Source organism: Nerophis ophidion, linkage group LG25 (assembly GCF_033978795.1).
Source record: "Nerophis ophidion isolate RoL-2023_Sa linkage group LG25, RoL_Noph_v1.0, whole genome shotgun sequence".
Lineage (NCBI taxonomy): Eukaryota > Metazoa > Chordata > Actinopteri > Syngnathiformes > Syngnathidae > Nerophis > Nerophis ophidion.
In genome coordinates this window covers 38,705,971-38,727,716 of record NC_084635.1, presented here as the reverse complement: position 1 = coordinate 38,727,716, position 21,746 = coordinate 38,705,971, and the positions used below count along the sequence as shown (strand labels likewise).

At 38.7% G+C, this 21,746-nt stretch overlaps 2 protein-coding genes across 7 annotated transcripts in view; one reads left to right on the top strand and one right to left on the bottom strand.

The window, feature by feature from the left end:
• Positions 1-329: 329 nt before the first annotated feature.
• Positions 330-10,964, bottom strand: LOC133543061 (retinoschisin-like). Of its 2 annotated transcripts, none has more exons than XM_061887450.1 (4): positions 10,868-10,964; positions 10,603-10,625; positions 6,577-6,712; positions 330-492 (listed from the first exon to the last, which is right to left on the bottom strand). In XM_061887450.1, exons 1-4 carry the CDS (start codon positions 10,914-10,916, stop codon positions 347-349), a joined length of 354 nt encoding a protein of 117 aa, XP_061743434.1. In that variant the 5' UTR covers positions 10,917-10,964; the 3' UTR covers positions 330-346. The 2 variants fall into 2 exon arrangements, with proteins under 2 accessions (XP_061743434.1, XP_061743435.1); XM_061887451.1 differs by having other exon boundaries at positions 6,577-6,709; positions 10,868-10,963.
• A 9,093-nt stretch (positions 10,965-20,057) lies between these two features.
• The window catches only part of LOC133543014 (serine/threonine-protein phosphatase with EF-hands 1-like), a 38,514-nt gene continuing 36,825 nt past the window's right edge, over positions 20,058-21,746 (top strand). For 2 of the 5 annotated variants that reach the window (XM_061887365.1, XM_061887364.1), the window contains exon 1: positions 20,061-20,291. The gene's annotated coding sequence lies outside the window, so the exon portion shown is untranslated. Of the gene's footprint in view, positions 20,292-21,746 lie in introns of all 5 variants that reach the window. The other 3 variants (XM_061887368.1, XM_061887369.1, XM_061887363.1) reach the window with 3 other exon arrangements.

The following is a 21,746-nucleotide window of genomic DNA, read 5'->3' as shown; positions in this document are numbered from 1 at the left end:
TTGTGATAATGTTCCTCTTTAAAACGGCAGAGAAGATGACAAGGACTAGAATCCCAGAGATGAGTTCCAAGTACGCAGCTCGCTGCTTAAAGCGAGTACGCAACATCCTGAAGGACAAATACCATCCCCAGGTCCCTCTAGATGTCTTCTCATGGACTCTAAACTATGGTCCAAAACTCCAACAAAATCTCGTTGACATGTAAGACTTAAGTGTTAGTTATGACAATGACAACAAAGGAATTGATTGATTGGTAGTTCCTCAGTACTTGAGCAGTTTTTCCGCTGAATATCGAAGTGACTATTTGGACTAGGACTACTTCTGAGAGTGAAGTAAGACTACCAGTGTTTACCCAAAGCCTTGAGTGTTGAGGCGTGCCTTGCTGGGCAGCCAGGAAGAGAACCATCCAGTGTACTGGTCCTGGTTGGAACAGCTGATCTGTTCTGGACTCACTGATCCCGCCTCGAAGCCCAGAGGTTTGTGGTAAGGACATTCTGCAAGGACAAGCACCTCTTTTACTTTACATCATCTGGCTCACCACTTCATTTTAAAGTGGCCCAACCCGTAACTTCGATATGACACACCACCGCATTGCATGTGATCCGCCACTTCATGTTAATGTTAACCGTCATTTTAAGGTGGCCCGCCACTTCATTTTAATGTGGTCCGCCTTTTCATTTTAATGTGGCCCTTCATTTGAATGTGGCCTGTCACATCATTTTAAATGGTCTGCTACTTCATGTTAATGTCACCCTGAATTTTAAAATGGCCTGCCACTTCATTTTAAGGTGCTCTGCCACTTCATGTTAAATGTGGCCCTTCATTTAAAGTGGCCTGCAAACTTCATTTTAATTTGGCCCACCACTTCATTTCCAAGTGGCTTGCCACATAACTTCAATATGACACACTACAAATTTTATGCTATCCGCCGAATCATTTTAAGGTGGCCCGCCACTTCATTTTAACGTGGTCCGCCTTTTCATTTTAAGGTGGCCCTTCACTTCATTATAAAATGTGGCCCTTCATTTGAATGTGGCCTGTCACATCATTTTAAATGGTCTTCTACTTCATGTTAATGTCACCCTGAATTTTAAAATGGCCTGCCACTTTATTTCAAAATGGCTTGCCACATAACTTCAATATGACACACTACAAATTCTATGCTATCCGCCGAATCATTTTAATGTGGCCCGCCACTTCATTTTAATGTGGTCCGCCTTTTCATTTTAATGTGGCCCTTCACTTCATTATAACGTGGCCCTTCATTTGAATGTGGCCTGTCACATCATGGTCTGCTACTTCATGTTAATGTCACCCTGAATTTTAAAATGGCCTGCCACTTCATTTTAAGGTGCTCTGCAACTTCATGTAAAACGTGGCCTTTCATTTAAAGTGGCCTGCAAACTTCATTTTAATTTGGCCCACCACTTCATTTCAAAGTGGCTTGCCACATAACTTCAATATGACACACTACAAATTTTATGCTATCCGCCGAATCATTTTAATGTGGCCGCCACTTCAGGTTAACGTGGCCTGCCACATCTTTGTTAAGGTGGCCCGCCCCATAACTTCAATATGACACACCACAACATTTTATGTGGTCCGCCATTTCCTTTTTAATGTGGCTCTTTATTTTAGGGTGGCCCACCACCTCATTTTAAGTTGGCCCGCCATTTCATTTTAGTGGGGCTCTTCATTTTAGGGTGGCCTCCCATTTCATTTTAAAGTAGCTCTTCATTTTAAAGAGGCCCACCCACTTACTTCGATGTGACACGCCACAGCATTTTAAGGTGGATATACAGTATGTATTTATGTGTATGTATACACAGTATGTATATTTATCCATCCATCCATCCATCTTCTTCCGCTTATCCGAGGTCGGGTCGCGGGGGCAACAGCCTAAGCAGTGAAGCCCAGACTTCCCTCTCCCCAGCCACTTGGTCTAGCTCTTCCCGGGGGATCCCGAGGCGTTCCCAGGCCAGCCGGGAGACATAGTCTTCCCAACGTGTCCTGGGTCTTCCCCGTGGCCTCCTACCGGTTGGACGTGCCCTAAACACCTCCCTAGGGAGGCCTTTGGGTGGCATCCTGACCAGATGCCCGAACCACCTCATCTGGCTCTTCTCGATGTGAAGGAGCAGCGGCTTTACTTTGAGTTCCTCCCGGATGGCAGAGCTTCTCACACTATCTCTAAGGGAGAGACCCCCTACCCGGCGGAGGAAACTCATTCCGGCTGCTTGTACCCGTGATCTTATCCTTTCGGTCATGACCCAAAGCTCATGACCATAGGTGAGGATGGGAACGTAGATCGACCGGTAAATAGAGAGCTCTGCCTTCCGGCTCAGCTCCTTCTTCACCACAACGGATCGGTATGACGTCCGCATTACTGAAGACGCCGCACCGATCCGCCTGTCGATCTCACGATCCACTCTTCCCTCACTCGTGAACAAGACTCCTAGGTACTTGAACTCCTCCACTTGGGGCAGGGTCTCCTCCCCAACCCGGTTATGGCATTACACCCTTTTCTGGGCGAGAACCCTGGACTCGGACTTGGAGGTGCTGATTCTCATTCCGGTCGCTTCACATTCGGCTGCGAACCGATCCAGTGAGAGCTGAAGATCCCGGTCAGATGAAGCCATCAGGACCACATCATCTGCAAAAAGCAGAGACCTAATCCTGCAGCCACCAAACCGGAACCCCTCAACGCCTTGACTGCGCCTAGAAATTCTGTCCATAAAAGTTATGAACAGAATCGGTGACAAAGGACAGCCTTGGCGGAGTCCAACCCTCACTGGAAATGTGTTCGACTTACTGCCGGCAATCCGGACCAAGCTCTGGCACTGATCATACAGGGAGCGGACCGCCACAATAAGACAGTCCGATACCCCATACTCTCTGAGCACTCCCCACAGGAGTTCCCGAGGGACACGGTCGAATGCCTTCTCCAAGTCCACAAAGCACATGTAGACTGGTTGGGCAAACTCCCATGCACCCTCAAGAACCCTGCCCAGAGTATAGAGCTGGTCCACAGTTCCACGACCAGGACGAAAACCATACAGTTCCTCCTGAATCCGAGGTTTGACTATCCGGCGTAGCCTCCTCTCCAGTACACCTGAATAAACCTTACCGGGAAGGCTGAGGAGTGTGATCCCACGATAGTTGGAACACACCCTCCGGTCCCCCTTCTTAAAGAGAGGAACCACCACCCCGGTCTGCCAATCCAGAGGTACCGCCCCCGATGTCCACGCGATGCTGCAGAGTCTTGTCAACCAAGACAGCCCCACAGCATCCAGAGCCTTAAGGAACTCCGGCCGGATCTCATCCACCCCTGGGGCCTTGCCGCCGAGGAGCTTTTTAACTACCTCAGCAACCTCAGCCCCAGAAATAGTAGAGTCAACCACAGATTCCCCAGGCACTGCTTCCTCATAGGAAGACGTGTTGGTGGGATTGAGGAGGTCTTCGAAGTATTCCCTCCACCGATCCACAACATCCGCAGTCGAGGTCAGCAGAACACCATCCCCACCATACACGGTGTTGATAGTGCACTGCTTCCCCTTCCTGAGGCGGCGGATGGTGGTCCAGAATCGCTTGGAAGCCGTCCGGAAGTCATTTTCCATGGCTTCCTCGAACTCCTCCCATGTCCGAGTTTTTGCCTCCGCGACCGCTGAAGCTGCACACCGCTTGGCCTGTCGGTACCCGTCCACTGCCTCCGGAGTCCTATGAGCCAAAAGGACCTGATAGGACTCCTTCTTCAGCTTTACGGCATCCCTCACCGCTGGTGTCCACCAACGGGTTTTAGGATTGCCGCCCCGACAGGCACCAACAACCTTGCGGCCACACCTCCAATCAGCCGCCTCGACAATAGAGGTGCGGAACATGGTCCACTCGGACTCAATGTCCAGCACCTCCCTCGTGACATGTTCAAAGTTCTCCCGGAGGTGTGAATTGAAACTTTGTCTGACAGGAGACTCTGCCAGATGTTCCCAACAGACCCTCACAATGTGTTTGGACCTGCCAGGTCTGTCCGGCATCCTCCCCCACCATCGCAGCCAACTCACCACCAGGTGGTGATCGCTAGAAAGCTCCGCCCCTCTCTTCACCCGAGTGTCCAAAACATGAGGCCGCAAATCCGATGACACAACTACAAAGTCGATCATGGAACTGCGGCCTAGGGTGTCCTGGTGCCAAGTGCACATATGGACACTCTTATGTTTGAACATGGTGTTTGTTATGGACAAACTGTGACGAGCACAAAAGTCCAATAACAAAACACCACTCGGGTTCAGAGCCGGGCGGCCATTCTTCCCAATCACGCCTCTCCAGGTTTCACTGTCATTGCCAACATGAGCGTTGAAGTCTCCCAGTAGGACAAGGGAATCACACGGGGGAGTATTGCCTCGAGTGTACATGTACATATATATATATATATATATATATATATATATATATATATATATATATATATATATATATATATATATATATATATATATATATATATATATATATATATGTATATAGACACAAATATATTTATATATATAAAATATATATATATTTATACATTCATATGTATATGTTAATATATACATATGTTAAGTAGAGAATATATATAGTATATATATGTACATACATCTATATATACATATACATATGTATATATACATATATACACATATATATATATTTATATATAAAACACTATATTTATATATTCATATATAGATGCATATGTAAATATATACATATGTTTGGTAGAGAATATATATTGTATGTAATATAATATGTATATAATAGTGTATGTGTTTATGTTGCATATATATAGATGTGGTGTAGCAGGCTGCAGGATGACTTGGAGTGTAATGTAGCGTGTGACAGATGGTCATATTTCATGTTTAGCACATTGACTTCTGCTCACTCAGCTCAGTCACCAAAATAACACATGAGATGAATATTCATGAATCATTTTACAATGTTGGAAGATGATGTCGCACTTCCTGTTGTTGATAACAAATATTTCAAAATCCTGCATTACAAACACTTCCTTTGAATATTTTCATGGAAAAAAAACAAAAAAAACCATATATATATATATATATATATATATATATATATATATATATATATATATATATATATATATATATATATATATATATATAAATATATATATATATATATATATATATATATGTAAATATATATATATATATATATATATAAATATATATATATATATATATATATATATATATACATATATACATATACATATATATATATATATATATATTAGGGGTGGGCAAATTAATGCGTTAATTACGCATTAACTCATCAATCTATTAACGCCGACAATTATTTTATCGCACATTTGCGTATGTTGTTTACATGCTTTTATTTTGTTAACGCCTTTTCTTAACAAATTGCGTGGAGGGGCTCTTGGTAAAGATGGAACATTTGGCAAAAATAGCGGACAATTCTGCAAATGTCATGGCTGGCTTACAGCGTGGTCACTCCGGGATCACTTACGACCGCCAGACAATTCTGAATGTGGATAGATCGGGCCGTTTTGGACTGAATGAGGCGTGCTTGCTAGAGCGGCTAGCTAGCATGGGAATACTTTGCCGGCTACATCCAGCGGCCTGTGAAGCAGCGGAGTATATGTGTTGTCTGTCTATTTATGAATAATGCAGACCAGGAGTGTTGGCTGAGTTCTTAACGTTTGCTTTCAGAGCGTGCATATCACAACATACAAGATGCCCTCATGACGACACACAACCTATACCGGGCTACCGCGCATGATCTTCACTCCTGTTGCATGCTGGGTAGGGTAGTTCTTTTTTTCCCTGGCTCATAACATCACAATATAGTACCATGTATATGATGCGTTCAGTTTATCAAAGCACCAAGCAAACATTCGGAAAATTCCCATCATATCAATTCCAATTTTAAGTGCACTACGCAGAATAAACACAACATTATTAATATTGCTACTACGGATAATTTGATCAAATATTCCCTAAAACAGCCCACTACCTATAATATAGGTTTTTTAAACATAAGATCCCTGATAAAAAAAATGTTTCTGCTGTTACCTCAGAAATTGCCTGTTCAGATGTTATGATTGTGGCTCAGAGATTTGTATGTAGATTATATTTATTTTCCATAACAAACAGGATAACTTAAATACCCTGGCAGTGGCAATAAGCTTAAATGTTTGTATTTGCATTTTTGGAGTTGATTTTCATCAAATATGCTATTTAACTGCTACTGTTTAACAAGGACTGATTTAAATTGTGTTTGCACAACAGATGTTTTGGCGCTTTTGTTCATGTGGGAGAATATTCCAATAAAGGTGCACTACACACTACTTTTGAATTCATTATTGGGCTTTGCGTATACAATGCAGTTAATCGCGATTAATTGGAGAAATAGTGCGATTAACTTTGATTAAAATCGTTGCCCAGCCCTAATATATATATATGATTATTATTATTACCATGGATTATATGTAGATATGTTGTGTGATGAAGTGATGTTTGTCATGAAGTCAGAATGTATGTTTTAGTTGGGCTTCCGACCTGGCATGCAGTCCACTCCACGAACTGAGGAGGAGGAGGAGGAGGAGGAGCCAATGGGGGAGGAGTCAGTGGGTGCCACGCCTCCATCACAGTCACAGTTGCAGGATTTGCTGGTCCAGGCTTCGGTTGTCTCCTCCTCCAAAAACATCATCATAAATCATCAAGGACATATCTTGGAAAATGACTTGTTTTTTCTTCCGGAAAGAGAAAAGTACAATGTGAACAAGTGGGGCAAAAAAGTATTTAGTCAGCCAGCGATTGTGCAAGTTCTCCCACTTAAAATGATGACGGAGGTCTGTCATTTTCATCATAGCTACACTTCAACTGTTAGAGACAGAATGTGAAAATAAAAATCCAGGAATTCACATTGTAGGAATTTTAAAGAATTTATTTGTAAATTGTGGTGGAAAATAAGTATTTGGTGACTTCAAACAAGGAAGATCTCTGGCTCTCACAGACCTGTAACTTCTTCTTTAAGAAGCTCTTCTGTCCTCCACTCGTTACCTGTATTAATGGCACCTGTTTGAACTCGTTATATGTATAAAAGACACCTGTCCACTGCCTCAAACAGTCAGACTCCAAACTCCACTATGGCCAAGACCAAAGAGCTGTCGCAGGACACCAGGAAAAGAATTGTAGACCTGCACCAGACTGGGAAGAGTGAACCTACAATAGGCAAGCAGCTTGGTGTGAAAAAAACAACTGTGGGAGCAATTATCAGAAAATGGAAGACATACAAGACCACTGATAATCTCCCTAGATCTGGGGCTCCTCGCAAGATCTCATCCCGTGGGGTCAAAATGATCATGAGAATGGTGAGCAAAAATCCCAGAACCACACGGGGGGACCTGGTGAATGAGCTGCAGAGAGCTGGGACAGACGTAACAAAGGTTACCATCAGTGACGCACTTTGCCGACAGGGAATCAAATCCTGCAGTGCCAGACGTGTCCCCCTGCTTAAGCCAGTGCATGTCCAGGCTCATCTGAAGTTTGCCAGAGAGCACATGGATGATACAGCAGAGGATTGGGAGAATGTCATGTGGTCAGATGAAACCAAAATATAACTTTTTGGTAAAAACTCAACTTGACGTGTTTGGAGGAAGAAAAATACTGAGCTGCATCCCAAGAGCACCATACCTACTGTGAAGCATGGGGGTGGAAACATCATGCTTTGGGCTATTTTTCTGCTAAGGAGACAGGACGATTGATCCGTGTTAAGGAAAGAATGAATGGGGCCATGTATCGTGAGATTTTGAGCCAAAACCTCCTTCCATCAGCGAGAGCTTTGAAGATGAAACGTGGCTGGGACTTCCAGCATGACAATGATCCCAAACACACCACCTGGGCAATGAAAGTGTGGCTCCGTGAGAAGTATTTGAAAGTCCTGGAGTGGCCTAGCCAGTCTGCAGACCTCAACCCCATAGAAAATCTGTGGAGGGAGTTGAAAGTCCGTGTTGCTCGGCAACAGCCCCAAAACATCACTGCTGTCGAGAAGATCTGCATAGAGGAATGGGCCAAAATACCAGCTACTGTGTGTGCAAACCTGGTAAAGACCTATAGTAATCGTTTGACCTCTGTTACTGCCAACAAAGGTTATATTACAAAGTATTGAGTTGAATTTCGTTATTGACCAAATACTTATTTTCCACCATAATTTACAAAGAAATTATTTAAAACTCCTACAATGTGAATTCCTGGATTTTTTTTCACATTCTGTATCTCACAGTTGAAGTGTACCTATGATGAAAATTACAGACCTCTGTCATCATTTTAAGTGGGAGAACTTGCACAATCGCTGGCTGACTAAATACTTTTTTGCCCCACTGTATATATATATATATATATATATATATATATATATATATATATATAATAACTGTCAGATCAGTCCCCAGAATGTTACTGTACAAATAATGACATTTGCAGTGGAAGAAACAGAAGGAGATGCAGATGAAGACACCGAAACAGATGCGGAGGAGGAGACTGAAGGAGTTGCAGAAGAAGAGACCAGAGAAGATGCGGAGGAAGAGATTGAAGGATTTCCAGAAGAAGAGACCGGGGGAAATGCGAAGGAAGAGACTGAAGGAGTTGCAGAAGAAGAGACCGGAGGTGATGCGGAGGAAGAGACTGAAGCAGATGCGGATGAAGAGACCGAAGCAGATGCGGAGGAGGAGACTGGAGAAGATGTGGAGGAAGAGACTGAAGGAGCTGCAGAAGAAGAGACCATAGGAGATGCGGAGGAAGAGACTGAAGGAGCTGCAGAAGAAGAGACCGGAGGGGATGCGGAGGAAGATACCGGAGGTGATGTGGAGGAAGAGACTGAAGGAGTTGCAGAAGAAGAAACCGGAAGTGATGAGGAGGAACAGACTGAAGGAGTTGCAGAAGAAGAGACCGGAGGAGATGCGGAGGAAGAGACTAAAAGAGTTACAGAAGAAGAGACCGGAGGTGATGCGTAGGAAGAGACTGAAGGAGTTACAGAAGAAGAGACCGGAGGAGATGCGGAGAAAGAGACCGGAGGTGATGCGGAGGAAGGTACTGAAGGAGTTGCAGAAGAAGAAATCGGAGGAGATGCTTAGGAAGACACTGAAGGAGTTGCAGAAGAAGAGACCGGAGGAGATGCAGAAGAAGAGACCAGAGGAGATGCGGAGGAAGAGAATGGTGGAGATGCAGAGGAAAAGACTGAAGGAGTTGCAGAAGAAGAGACTGGAGGAGATGCGGAGAAAGAGACCGGAGGTGATGCGGAGGAAGGTACTGAAGGAGTTGCAGAAGAAGAAATCGGAGGAGATGCGGAGGAAGAGACTGAAGGAGTTGCAGAAGAAGAAATTGGAGGAGTTTCGGAGGAAGAGACTAAAAGAGTTACAGAAGAAGAGACCGGAGGTGATGCGTAGGAAGAGACTGAAGGAGTTGCACAAAAAGAAACCGGAGGAGATGCGGAGAAAGAGACCGGAGGTGATGCGGAGGGAGAGACCGGAGGAGATGCAGAGGAAGAGACTGAAGGAGTTGCACAAAAAGAAACCGGAGGAGATGCGGAGAAAGAGACCAGAGGAGATGCGGAGGAAGAGAATGGTGGAGATGCAGAGGAAGAGACTGAAGGAGTTGAAGAAGAAGAGACAGGAGGAGATGCGGAGGAAGAGACCGGAGGTGATGCGGAGGAAGGTACTGAAGGAGTTGCAGAAGAAGAAATCGGAGGAGATGCGGAGGAAGAGACTAAAAGAGTTACAGAAGAAGAGACCGGAGGTGATGCGTAGGAAGAGACTGAAGGAGTTGCAGAAGAAGAAACCGGAGGAGATGCGGAGAAAAAGACCGGAGGTGATGCGGAGGAAGAGACTGAAGGAGTTGCAGAGGAAGAAATCGGAGGAGATGCGGAAGAAGAGACTGATGGAGTTGCAGAAGAAGAAACCGGAGGAGATGCGGAGGAAGAGACCGGAGGTGATGCGGAGGAAGAGACTGAAGGAATTGCAGAAAAGAAAATCGGGGGAGATGCGGAAGAAGAGACTGAAGTAGATGCAGAAGAAGAGACCATAGGAGATGTGGAGGAAGAGACCAGAGGAGATGCAGAAGAAGAGACTGGAGGAGATGCGGAGGAAGGGAGTGGAGGAGATGTGGAGGAAGAGCCTGGAGGAGATGCAGAAGAAGAGACCGGAGGAGATGCGGAGGAAGGGAGTGGAGGAGATGTGGAGGAAGAGAATGGAGGAGAAGTGGGGGAAGAGACTGAAGGAGATATGGATGCAGAGAGTGGAGGAGATGTGGAGGCAGAGAGAGGAGGAGATGTGGAGGAAGATACTGGCGGAGATACGGAGCTAGTATTGAGTGTTTGGATGGATGGATGAGTGTGCTGGGTCTGTAAGAGCATGTATCGGACCCTTCGCCCTCACTGGATGGATTCTAGCTCCTCCGCATGGGCCGCACATGGACTGAGCGCTAGTGGGCAGCCTAGGATGGAGTCAGCTCTCTTGGTTGCTTTGTTGGGTCTGTTCCTGTCTCTGAGTTTGTGATTGAATATTTGTATGTAGACTCAAATCATACCTCTTGAGCGTGGCTGAAGATGACTGATCCATATGATCCATGCGACGATTGACACGATGCATGTGATCCACATACGATCCCCATGATGCCCCGGCAGATGGTCGCAGACAGAATCATGCGGTGAAGCACAGATGACAAACAAAGATCATATTTAGTCTTTGCTGCAGACAAATCGTGTCAACATGGGAGATGATACTTTTTGATATGAGTAGACTACATATGAATATTTTGACATCAGCAGAGTAGATATGAAATGGAGAAGTACCGTGAGTTGGCAGCAGAAGCAGCAGGGCGAGCAGCACCTTGACAAACATCTTGCAGTCTTCTCACCAAACTCAGCACGGCAGCAGCGATGTCAAATCTGGATTAGAATAATCCATAAATCCATAAATCACAACTGCTGCTCATCTCACTAAGCTCCTCCCACTACGTACACACACACACACACACACGCATGCCTAATGTGTGTGTGTGTGTGTGTGTGTGTGTGCGTGCTTCAGTTGATGGTCAACAGTAAAGCTTCAACAGTTTATGGATTTATGTAATTCAAAAGAAAAAAATGATGATTACTATCCTGTTCTTTGGGGGAATAATTGATCAAACAGTAAGTTTAAATATGCAGACATAGTTTCTGCACGGCTGCTGCAAGAGAGCACACGTGACTCGTGTTAGGAAAAAAGAATGAAGGTTTTGGCAAGCGGAAACATCTTGTTTTATTTGACCCACTCTATGTGTAATATCTGATTATTGGATCAATCTATAATTCATAGATCAAAATAATGGTGGAAGTACACAATACTAACATAACACTACATTGTCAAATCTAATTATTTTTAAATCTTCATCGTACTTCATTCTAATTAGTAAAATGCACTTAAAAACACTTGACTTTAGTTTGAAATATGTTAACTCACAATGATCTTGTTCATATTACATCATGACAGCAGTAGCGTAGTAGTCCTAAGTATTCATTAAGTACCACCATCATGACAACATTAAATACAGTAGTGTAGTAGACCTAAGTATTCATTAAGTACCACCATAATGACAACATTAAATACAGTAGTGTAGTAGACCTAAGTATTCATTAAGTACCACCATCATGATAACATTAAATACAGTAGTGTAGTAGACCAAAGTATTCATTAAGTGCCACCATAATGACAACATGAAATACAGTAGTGTAGTAGACCTAAGTATTAATTAAGTACTACCATAATGACAACATTAAATACAGTAGTGTAGTAGTCCTAAGTATTCATTAAGTACCACCATCATGACAACATTAAATACAGTAGTGTAGTAGACCCAAGCATTCATTAAGTAACAACATAATGACAACATTAAATACAGTAGTGTAGTAGAAATAAGTATTCATTAAGTACCACCACAATGACAAAATTAAATACAGTAGTTTAGTAGACCTAAGTATTCATTAAGTACCACCATCATGACAACATTAAATACAGTAGTGTAGTAGACCCAAGCATTCATTAAGTAACAACATAATGACAACATTAAATACAGTAGTGTAGTAGAAATAAGTATTCATTAAGTACCACCACAATGACAAAATTAAATACAGTAGTGTAGTAGACCTAAGTATTCATTAAGTACCACCATCATGACAACATTAAATACAGTAGTGTAGTCGACCTAAGTATTCATTAATTACCACCATCATGACAACATTAAATAAAGTAGTGTAGTAGACCTAAGTATTCATTAAGTACCACCATCATGACAACATTAAATACAGTAGTGTAGTAGACCTAAGTATTCATTAAGTACCACCATCATGACAACATTAAATACAGTAGTGTAGTAGACCTAAGTATTCATTAAGTACCACCATCATGACAACATTAAATACAGTAGTGTAGTCGACCTAAGTATTCATTAATTACCACCATCATGACAACATTAAATAAAGTAGTGTAGTAGACCTAAGTATACATTAAGTACCACCATCATGACCAACATTAAAATACAGTAGTGTAGTAGACCTAAGTATTCATTAAGTACCACCATAATGACAACATTAAATACAGTAGTGTAGTAGACCTAAGTATTCATTAAGTACCACCATAATGACAACTTGAAATACAGTAGTGTAGTAGTCCTAAGTATTCATTAAGTACCACCATCATGACAAACTTTAAAATACAGTAGTGTAGTAGACCTAAGTATTCATTAAGTACCACCATCATGACAACATTAAATACAGTAGTGTAGTAGACCTAAGTATTCATTAAGTACCACCATAATGACAACATACAGTAGTGTAGTAGACCTAAGTATTCATTAAGTACCACCATAATGACAACTTGAAATACAATAGTGTAGTAGACCTAAGTATTCATTAAGTACCACCATCATGACAACATAAAATACAGTAGTGTAGTAGACCTAGGTATTCATTAAGTACCACCATCATGACAACATTAAATACAGTAGTGTAGTAGACCCAAGTATTCATTAAGTAACAACATAATGACAACATTAAGTACAGTAGTGTAGTAGACCTAAGTATTCATTAAGTACCACCATAATGACAACATTAAATACAGTAGTGTAGTAGACCTAAGTATTCATTAAGTACCACCATAATGACAACATTAAATACAGTAGTGTAGTAGACCTAAGTATTCATTAAGTACCACCATCATGACAACATTAAATACAGTAGTGTAGTAGACCTAAGTATTCATTAAGTACCACCATAATGACAACATTAAATACAGTAGTGTAGTAGACCTAAGTATTCATTAAGTACCACCATAATGACAACATTAAATACAGTAGTGTAGTAGACCTAAGTATTCATTAAGTACCACCATCATGACAACATTAAATACAGTAGTGTAGTAGACATAAGTATTCATTAAGTACCACCATTATGACAACTTTAAATACAGTAGTGTAGTAGACCTAAGTATTCATTAAGTAACAACATAATGACAACATTAAATACAGTAGTGTAGTAGACCTAAGTATTCATTAAGTACAACCATCATGACAACATTAAATACAGTAGTGTAGTAGACCTAAGTATTCATTAAGTACCACCATAATGACAACATTAAATACAGTAGTGTAGTAGACCTAAGTATTCATTAAGTACCACCATAATGACAACATTAAATACAGTAGTGTAGTAGACCTAAGTATTCATTAAGTACCACCATAATGACAACATTAAATACAGTAGTGTAGTAGACCTAAGTATTCATTAAGTACCACCATCATGACAACATTAAATACAGTAGTGTAGTAGACCTAAGTATTCATTAAGTACCACCATAATGACAACATACAGTAGTGTAGTAGACCTAAGTATTCATTAAGTACCACCATAATGACAACTTGAAATACAATAGTGTAGTAGACCTAAGTATTCATTAAGTACCACCATCATGACAACATAAAATACAGTAGTGTAGTAGACCTAGGTATTCATTAAGTACCACCATCATGACAACATTAAATACAGTAGTGTAGTAGACCCAAGTATTCATTAAGTAACAACATAATGACAACATTAAGTACAGTAGTGTAGTAGACCTAAGTATTCATTAAGTACCACCATAATGACAACATTAAATACAGTAGTGTAGTAGACCTAAGTATTCATTAAGTACCACCATAATGACAACATTAAATACAGTAGTGTAGTAGACCTAAGTATTCATTAAGTACCACCATCATGACAACATTAAATACAGTAGTGTAGTAGACCTAAGTATTCATTAAGTACCACCATAATGACAACATTAAATACAGTAGTGTAGTAGACCTAAGTATTCATTAAGTACCACCATAATGACAACATTAAATACAGTAGTGTAGTAGACCTAAGTATTCATTAAGTACCACCATCATGACAACATTAAATACAGTAGTGTAGTAGACATAAGTATTCATTAAGTACCACCATTATGACAACTTTAAATACAGTAGTGTAGTAGACCTAAGTATTCATTAAGTAACAACATAATGACAACATTAAATACAGTAGTGTAGTAGACCTAAGTATTCATTAATTACCACCATAATGACAACATTAAATACAGTAGTGTAGTAGACCTAAGTATTCATTAAGTACAACCATCATGACAACATTAAATACAGTAGTGTAGTAGACCTAAGTATTCATTAAGTACCACCATAATGACAACATTAAATACAGTAGTGTAGTAGACCTAAGTATTCATTAAGTACCACCATAATGACAACATTAAATACAGTAGTGTAGTAGACCTAAGTATTCATTAAGTACCACCATAATGACAACATTAAATACAGTAGTGTAGTAGACCTAAGTATTCATTAAGTACCACCATCATGACAACATTAAATACAGTAGTGTAGTAGACCTAAGTATTCATTAAGTACCACCATTATGACAACTTTAAATACAGTAGTGTAGTAGACCTAAGTATTCATTAAGTAACAACATAATGACAACATTAAATACAGTAGTGTAGTAGACCTAAGTATTCATTAATTACCACCATAATGACAACATTAAATACAGTAGTGTAGTAGACCTAAGTATTCATTAAGTACAACCATCATGACAACATTAAATACAGTAGTGTAGTAGACCTAAGTATTCATTAAGTACCACCATCATGACAACATTAAATACAGTAGTGTAGTAGACCCAAGCATTCATTAAGTAACAACATAATGACAACATTAAATACAGTAGTGTAGTAGAAATAAGTATTCATTAAGTACCACCACAATGACAAAATTAAATACAGTAGTGTAGTAGACCTAAGTATTCATTAAGTACCACCATCATGACAACATTAAATACAGTAGTGTAGTCGACCTAAGTATTCATTAATTACCACCATCATGACAACATTAAATAAAGTAGTGTAGTAGACCTAAGTATTCATTAAGTACCACCATCATCACCAACATTAAAATACAGTAGTGTAGTAGACCTAAGTATTCATTAAGTACCACCATAATGACAACATTAAATACAGTAGTGTAGTAGACCTAAGTATTCATTAAGTACCACCATAATGACAACTTGAAATACAGTAGTGTAGTAGACCTAAGTATTCATTAAGTACCACCATCATGATCACATTAAATACAGTACTGTAGTAGACCTAAGTATTCATTAAGTACCACCATAATGACAACATTAAATACAGTAGTGTAGTAGACCTAAGTATTCATTAAGTACCACCATCATGACAACATTAAATACAGTAGTGTAGTAGACCTAAGTATTCATTAAGTACCACCATTATGACAACTTTAAATACAGTAGTGTAGTAGAGCTAAGTATACATTAAGTACCACCATAATGACAACTTTAAATACAGTAGTGTAGTAGACCTAAGTATTCATTAAGTACCACCATTATGACAACTTTAAATACAGTAGCGTAGTAGACCTAAGTATTCATTAAGTACCACCATTATGACAACTTTAAATACAGTAGTGTAGTAGAGCTAAGTATACATTAAGTACCACCATCATGACCAGCATTAAAATACAGTAGTGTAGTAGACCTAAGTATTCATTAAGTACCACCATAATGACAACATTAAATACAGTAGTGTAGTAGACCTAAGTATTCATTAAGTACCACCATCATGACAACATTAAATACAGTAGTGCAGTAGACCTAAGTATTCATTAAGTACCACCATCATGACAACATTAAATACAGTAGTGTAGTAGACCTAAGTATTCATTAAGTACCACCATCATGATCACATTAAATACAGTAGTGTAGTAGACCTAAGTATTCATTAAGTACCACCATCATGACAACATTAAATACAGTAGTGTAGTAGACCTAAGTATTCATTAAGTACCACCATAATGACAACATCAAATACAGTAGTGTAGTAGACCTAAGTATTCATTAAGTACCACCATCATGAAACACAGTAGCGTAGTAGGCCAAAGTACTAATAGTTTTTTTTATACAAAAACTGTCAAATGTAAAAAAAAAAAAAACAAATAATAAAATCTGCAGTGGCCCCTCCTCTCTTGTTTGGCCCCGCCTCTCCCCAAAGTTGTGCAAAAAGCTACTAGCTAACAACCATAGCAACACAGACTTAAAGTCAAATATCATATTTTCATGTCAGACGAAACCTGCAGGTAGCAAAATATTGACTTTCATTTTCAGGAGGAAGCTGCAAACTTTGCAATCACTGCCTTTGTCATTTCATTCTATGATACATCTATTTATATCTACATCTAGTATTTATATGAACATATATGATATCTATTTATATCTACATCTAGTATTTATATGAACATATATGATATCTATTTATATCTACATCTAGTATTTATATGAACATATATGATATCTATTTATATCTACATCTAGTATTTATATGAACATATATGATATCTATTTATATCTACATCTAGTAATTATATGAACATATATGATATCTATTTAGATCTACATCTAGTATTTGTCACGCCTGTAAATCTGGTTTTATGTTTGATCATGTTTTGTTTTGTTTTCTGGACTCTTGTTCCGTTTTTTCACTTCCTGGTTTGTTTTGTTACCATGACAACTCATTGATTTTCACCTGTCCCTGCTAGCCACGCCCCTGCCCTCAGTCCCACACCTGTTCCTACTGATCACAGCCACTACTTAAGTCATGTTCTTTCCGTCCATCAGTCTGGGAACATGAACTATCTTTGTATTCTCCCACCTTTGCTGCTCATTGCTTCCTGCCACTGATCACCTGCCACTGATCACCTGCCATTGATCACCTGCCACTGATCACCTGCCACTGATCACCTGCCACTGATCACCTGCCACTGATCACCTGCCATTGATCACCTGCCACTGATCACCTGCCACTGATCACCTGCCATTGATCACCTGCCACTGATCACCTGCCACTGATCACCTGCCACTGATCACCTGCCACTGATCACCTGCCATTGCTTCCTGCCACTGATCACCTGCCACTGATCACCTGCCATTGCTTCCTGCCACGCTCCTTGCTGTTTATGCCTCACTTTTTTGTCACAGTAAGTCTTTGTTTGTAATGATGTTTTTGATAGTATCTTTTGGTTGTTTTGTAGATTGTATTGCCATTGTGCTGTTTTTGTTCTAAGTTTTAGCATAGATTATTATCTGCCGTCGAGCATGCTTTTCGTTTTGCATTTTTGTGTTTTGAAACAATATGTACCTGAATTCTAGCCTGGCTCGTCCTGTAATCTCTCTGCGTCGGAGGAGTCAACCAAATCCATGTCTCGGTTTGATAGTATTCATATAAACCACTATGATATCTATTTATATTTACATCTAGTATTTATATAAACTTATATGATATCTATTTATATCTACATCTAGTATTTATATAAACCACCATATTTATTTATATTTACATAAACTTCTATGATATCTATTTATATCTACATCTAGTATTTATATGAACATATATATCTATTTATATCTACATTTAGTATTCATATAAACCACTATGATATCTATTTATAATTACATCTAGTATTTATATAAACTTCTATGATATCTATTTATATCTACATGTAGTATTTATATAAACCACTATATCTATATTTACATGTGAAGTGAATTATATTTATATAGCGCTTTTCTCAAGTGACTCAAAGCGCTTTACATAGTGAAACCCAATATCTAAGTTACATTTAAACCAGTGTGGGTGGCACTGGGAGCAGGTGGGTAAAGTGTCTTGCCCAAGGACACAACAGCAGTGACTAGGATGGCACAAGCGGGAATCGAACCTGCAACCCTCAAGTTGCTGGCACGGCCACTCTACCAACCGAGCTATAAACTTCTATGATATCTATTTATATTTACAACTAGTATTTATATAAACTTCTATGATATCTATTTATATCTACATCTAGTATTCATATAAACCACTATATCTATTTATATTTACATCTAGTATTTATATAAACTTCTATGATATCTATTTATATCTACATCTAGTATTTATATAAACCACTATATTTATTCATATTTACATACATTTATATGATATCAATTTATATCTACATCTACTATTTATATAAACTTCTATGATATCTATTTATATCTACATCTAGTATTCATATAAACCACTATATCTATTTATATTTACATCTAGTATTTATATAAACTTCTATATCTATATCTACATTTAGTATTTATATAAACCACTATATCTATTTATATTTACATCTAGTATTTATATAAACTTCTATATCTATTTATATCTACATTTAGTATTTATATAAACCACTATGATATCTATTTATATCTACATTTAGTATTTATATAAACCACTATATCTATTTATATTTACATCTAGTATTTATATAAACTTCTATATCTATTTATATCTACATTTAGTATTTATATAAACCACTATATCTATTTATATCTACATCTAGTATTTATATAAACTTCTATGATATCTATTTGTATCTATCTCTAGTATTTATATAAACCACTATGATATCTATTTATATCTACATCTAGTATTTATATAAACCACTATATCTATTTATATTTACATCTAGTATTTATATAAACTTCTATATCTATTTATATCTACATCTAGTATTTATATAAACCACTATATCTATTTATATTTACATCTAGTATTTATATAAACTTCTATGATATCTATTTATATCTACATCTAGTATTTATATAAACTTCTATATCTATTTATATCTACATCTAGTATTTATATAAACCACTATATCTATATTTACATACACTTCTATATCTATTTATATCTACATCTAGTATTTATATGAACATATATATCTATTTATATCTAAATCTAGTATTCATATAAACCACTATGATATCTATTTATAGTTACATCTAGTATTTATATAAACGTCTATATCTATTTATATCTACATTTAGTTTTTATATAAACTTCTATATCTACTTCTATCTACATCTAGTATTTGTATAAACACCAATGATAACTATTTATATCTACATCTAGTATGTATATAAATATACATGTTATATCTAGTTATCTATATCTACATCTAGTGTGTGTGTGTGTATATATATATATATATATATATATATATATATATATTTACATTTATTTATTTATTTATTTATGACACACGTATTATATATATATATCTAGTTACATATATCTATGGCTGACGTGACCCAGATCGGAAGTAAGTTTCACACGAGCATTATCCTAATTAGTTGCTCAATAAGAAGAATATAATTTTACATGATCGATTGAAAAAAAAAAAAATGTTTATGGTAAATATGTTTAGTCTTGCGAGGTAAATAAAAGGATTTGTGAGAGGAAGGAAAGACCACATCTTGTGGGTAAGTCGCCATTTTAGGCAGCTGAGAGAAAGTAAGAAAAGTCTTCATGAAGTTACACAAATGTGACAAAACATCAACAACAACATCAACATTTGAGGATGGAGGAGGACGCGGCACCATCTTTGTCGCCGCCTACTACACGCCCTTCTCCTTCTCCTTCTTCTCCTCTTTCTTCTTCTTCTTCTTCTTCTTCCTCTTCTTCGTCCACTTGGTTGACTTTGGCGCCAAATAAAAAGCTGTATTTGAAGTCCAACATGGCGGAGAGAAAAGACGCAGCTTAGAAGACGAGCACACCTGAAGACTCATCATAATAATAACATGTGACTATTGGACTGTGCAGGTAGGACTACGTTATTATTATTAGTAGTAGTAGTAGTCGTATTATTATTGTAACAACCAGGACACTCGGCTACATTATTCCTATTATTATTATTATTATTATGTGTTGCATGTAGGACGAGTGACGTCCTGGCTTGTTTTATTCCCACACGGCTTGAAAAAGTGCTCTCTATGTTTCCATGGCAGCGAGTCATGCGTTTTAGTCATGTTTGAAATGAAAATGTTTTGGTTTGTAAAAATTAGCATCAGATATTAGCATGGCTGTTCTAATGTTCATCCATGAATGTTTGTTTGCCTGGACCTTTTTATTTCTGTTTCATAGTTTCCATACAGTCAATCAATCAATCTTATTTAGCCCTAAATCACAAGTGTCTCAAAGGGCTGCACAAGCCACAACGACACCCTCGTTTCAGAGCCCACATCAGGGCAAGGAAAAACTCAACCCAATGGGATGACAATGGGAAACCTTGGAGGGGACCGCAGATGTGAGGACCCTCTCTGGGCGACCTGTGCTATGGACGTAGGTACTGTAGATCTAACTTAATAATGAGAGTCCAGTCCATAGTGGATCTAACATAATAGTGAGAGTCCAGTCCATAGTGGATCTAACATAATAGTGTGAGAGTCCAGTCCATAGTGGATCTAACATAATAGTGTGAGAGTCCAGTCCATAGTGGATCTAACATAATAGTGGGAGTACAGTCCATAGTGGATCTAACATAATAGTGAGAGTCCAGTCCATAGTGGATCTAACATAATAGAGTCCAGTCCATAGTGGATCTAACATAATAGTGAGAGTCCAGTCCATAGTGGATCTAACATAATAGGGAGAGTGCAGTCCATCGTGGATCTACAATAATAGTGAAAGTCTAGTCCATAGTGGATCTAACATAATAGTGAGAGTCCAGTCCATAGTGGATCTAACATAATAGTGTGAGAGTCCAGTCCATAGTGGATCTAACATAATAGTGTGAGAGTCCAGTCCATAGTGGATCTAACATAATAGTGAGAGTCCAGTCCATAGTGGATCTAACATAATAGTGTGAGAGTCCAGTCCATAGTGGATCTAACATAATAGTGTGAGAGTCCAGTCCATAGTGGATCTAACATAATAGTGAAAGTTCAGTCCATAGTGGATCTAACATAATAGTGAGAGTGCAGTCCATAGTGGATCTAACATAATAGTGTGAGAGTCCAGTCCATAGTGGATCTAACATAATAGTGTGAGAGTCCAGTCCATAGTGGATCTAACATAATAGTGAGAGTCCAGTCCATAGTGGATCTAACACAATAGTGAGAGCCCAGTCCATAGTGGATCTAACATAATAGTGTGAGAGTCCAGTCCATAGTGGATCTAACATAATAGTGTGAGAGTCCAGTCCATAGTGGGTCTAACATAATAGTGAAAGTTCAGTCCATAGTGGATCTAACATAATAGTGAGAGTGCAGTCCATAG

What these genes read in the sequence shown, in the direction of transcription:
- LOC133543061 (XM_061887450.1), bottom strand. Translation starts at nt 10,916, where the DNA reads ATGTTTGTCAAGGTGCTGCTCGCCCTGCTGCTTCTGCTGCCAACTCAC. An exon ending in GCTTCTGCTGCCAACTCACG is followed by an intron (nt 10,626 to 10,867) that starts GTACTTCTCCAT and finishes CATATGGATCAG; the next exon opens with TCATCTTCAGCCACGCTCAA. An exon ending in TCTTCAGCCACGCTCAAGAG is followed by an intron (nt 6,713 to 10,602) that starts GTATGATTTGAG and finishes ATGTTTTTGGAG; the next exon opens with GAGGAGACAACCGAAGCCTG.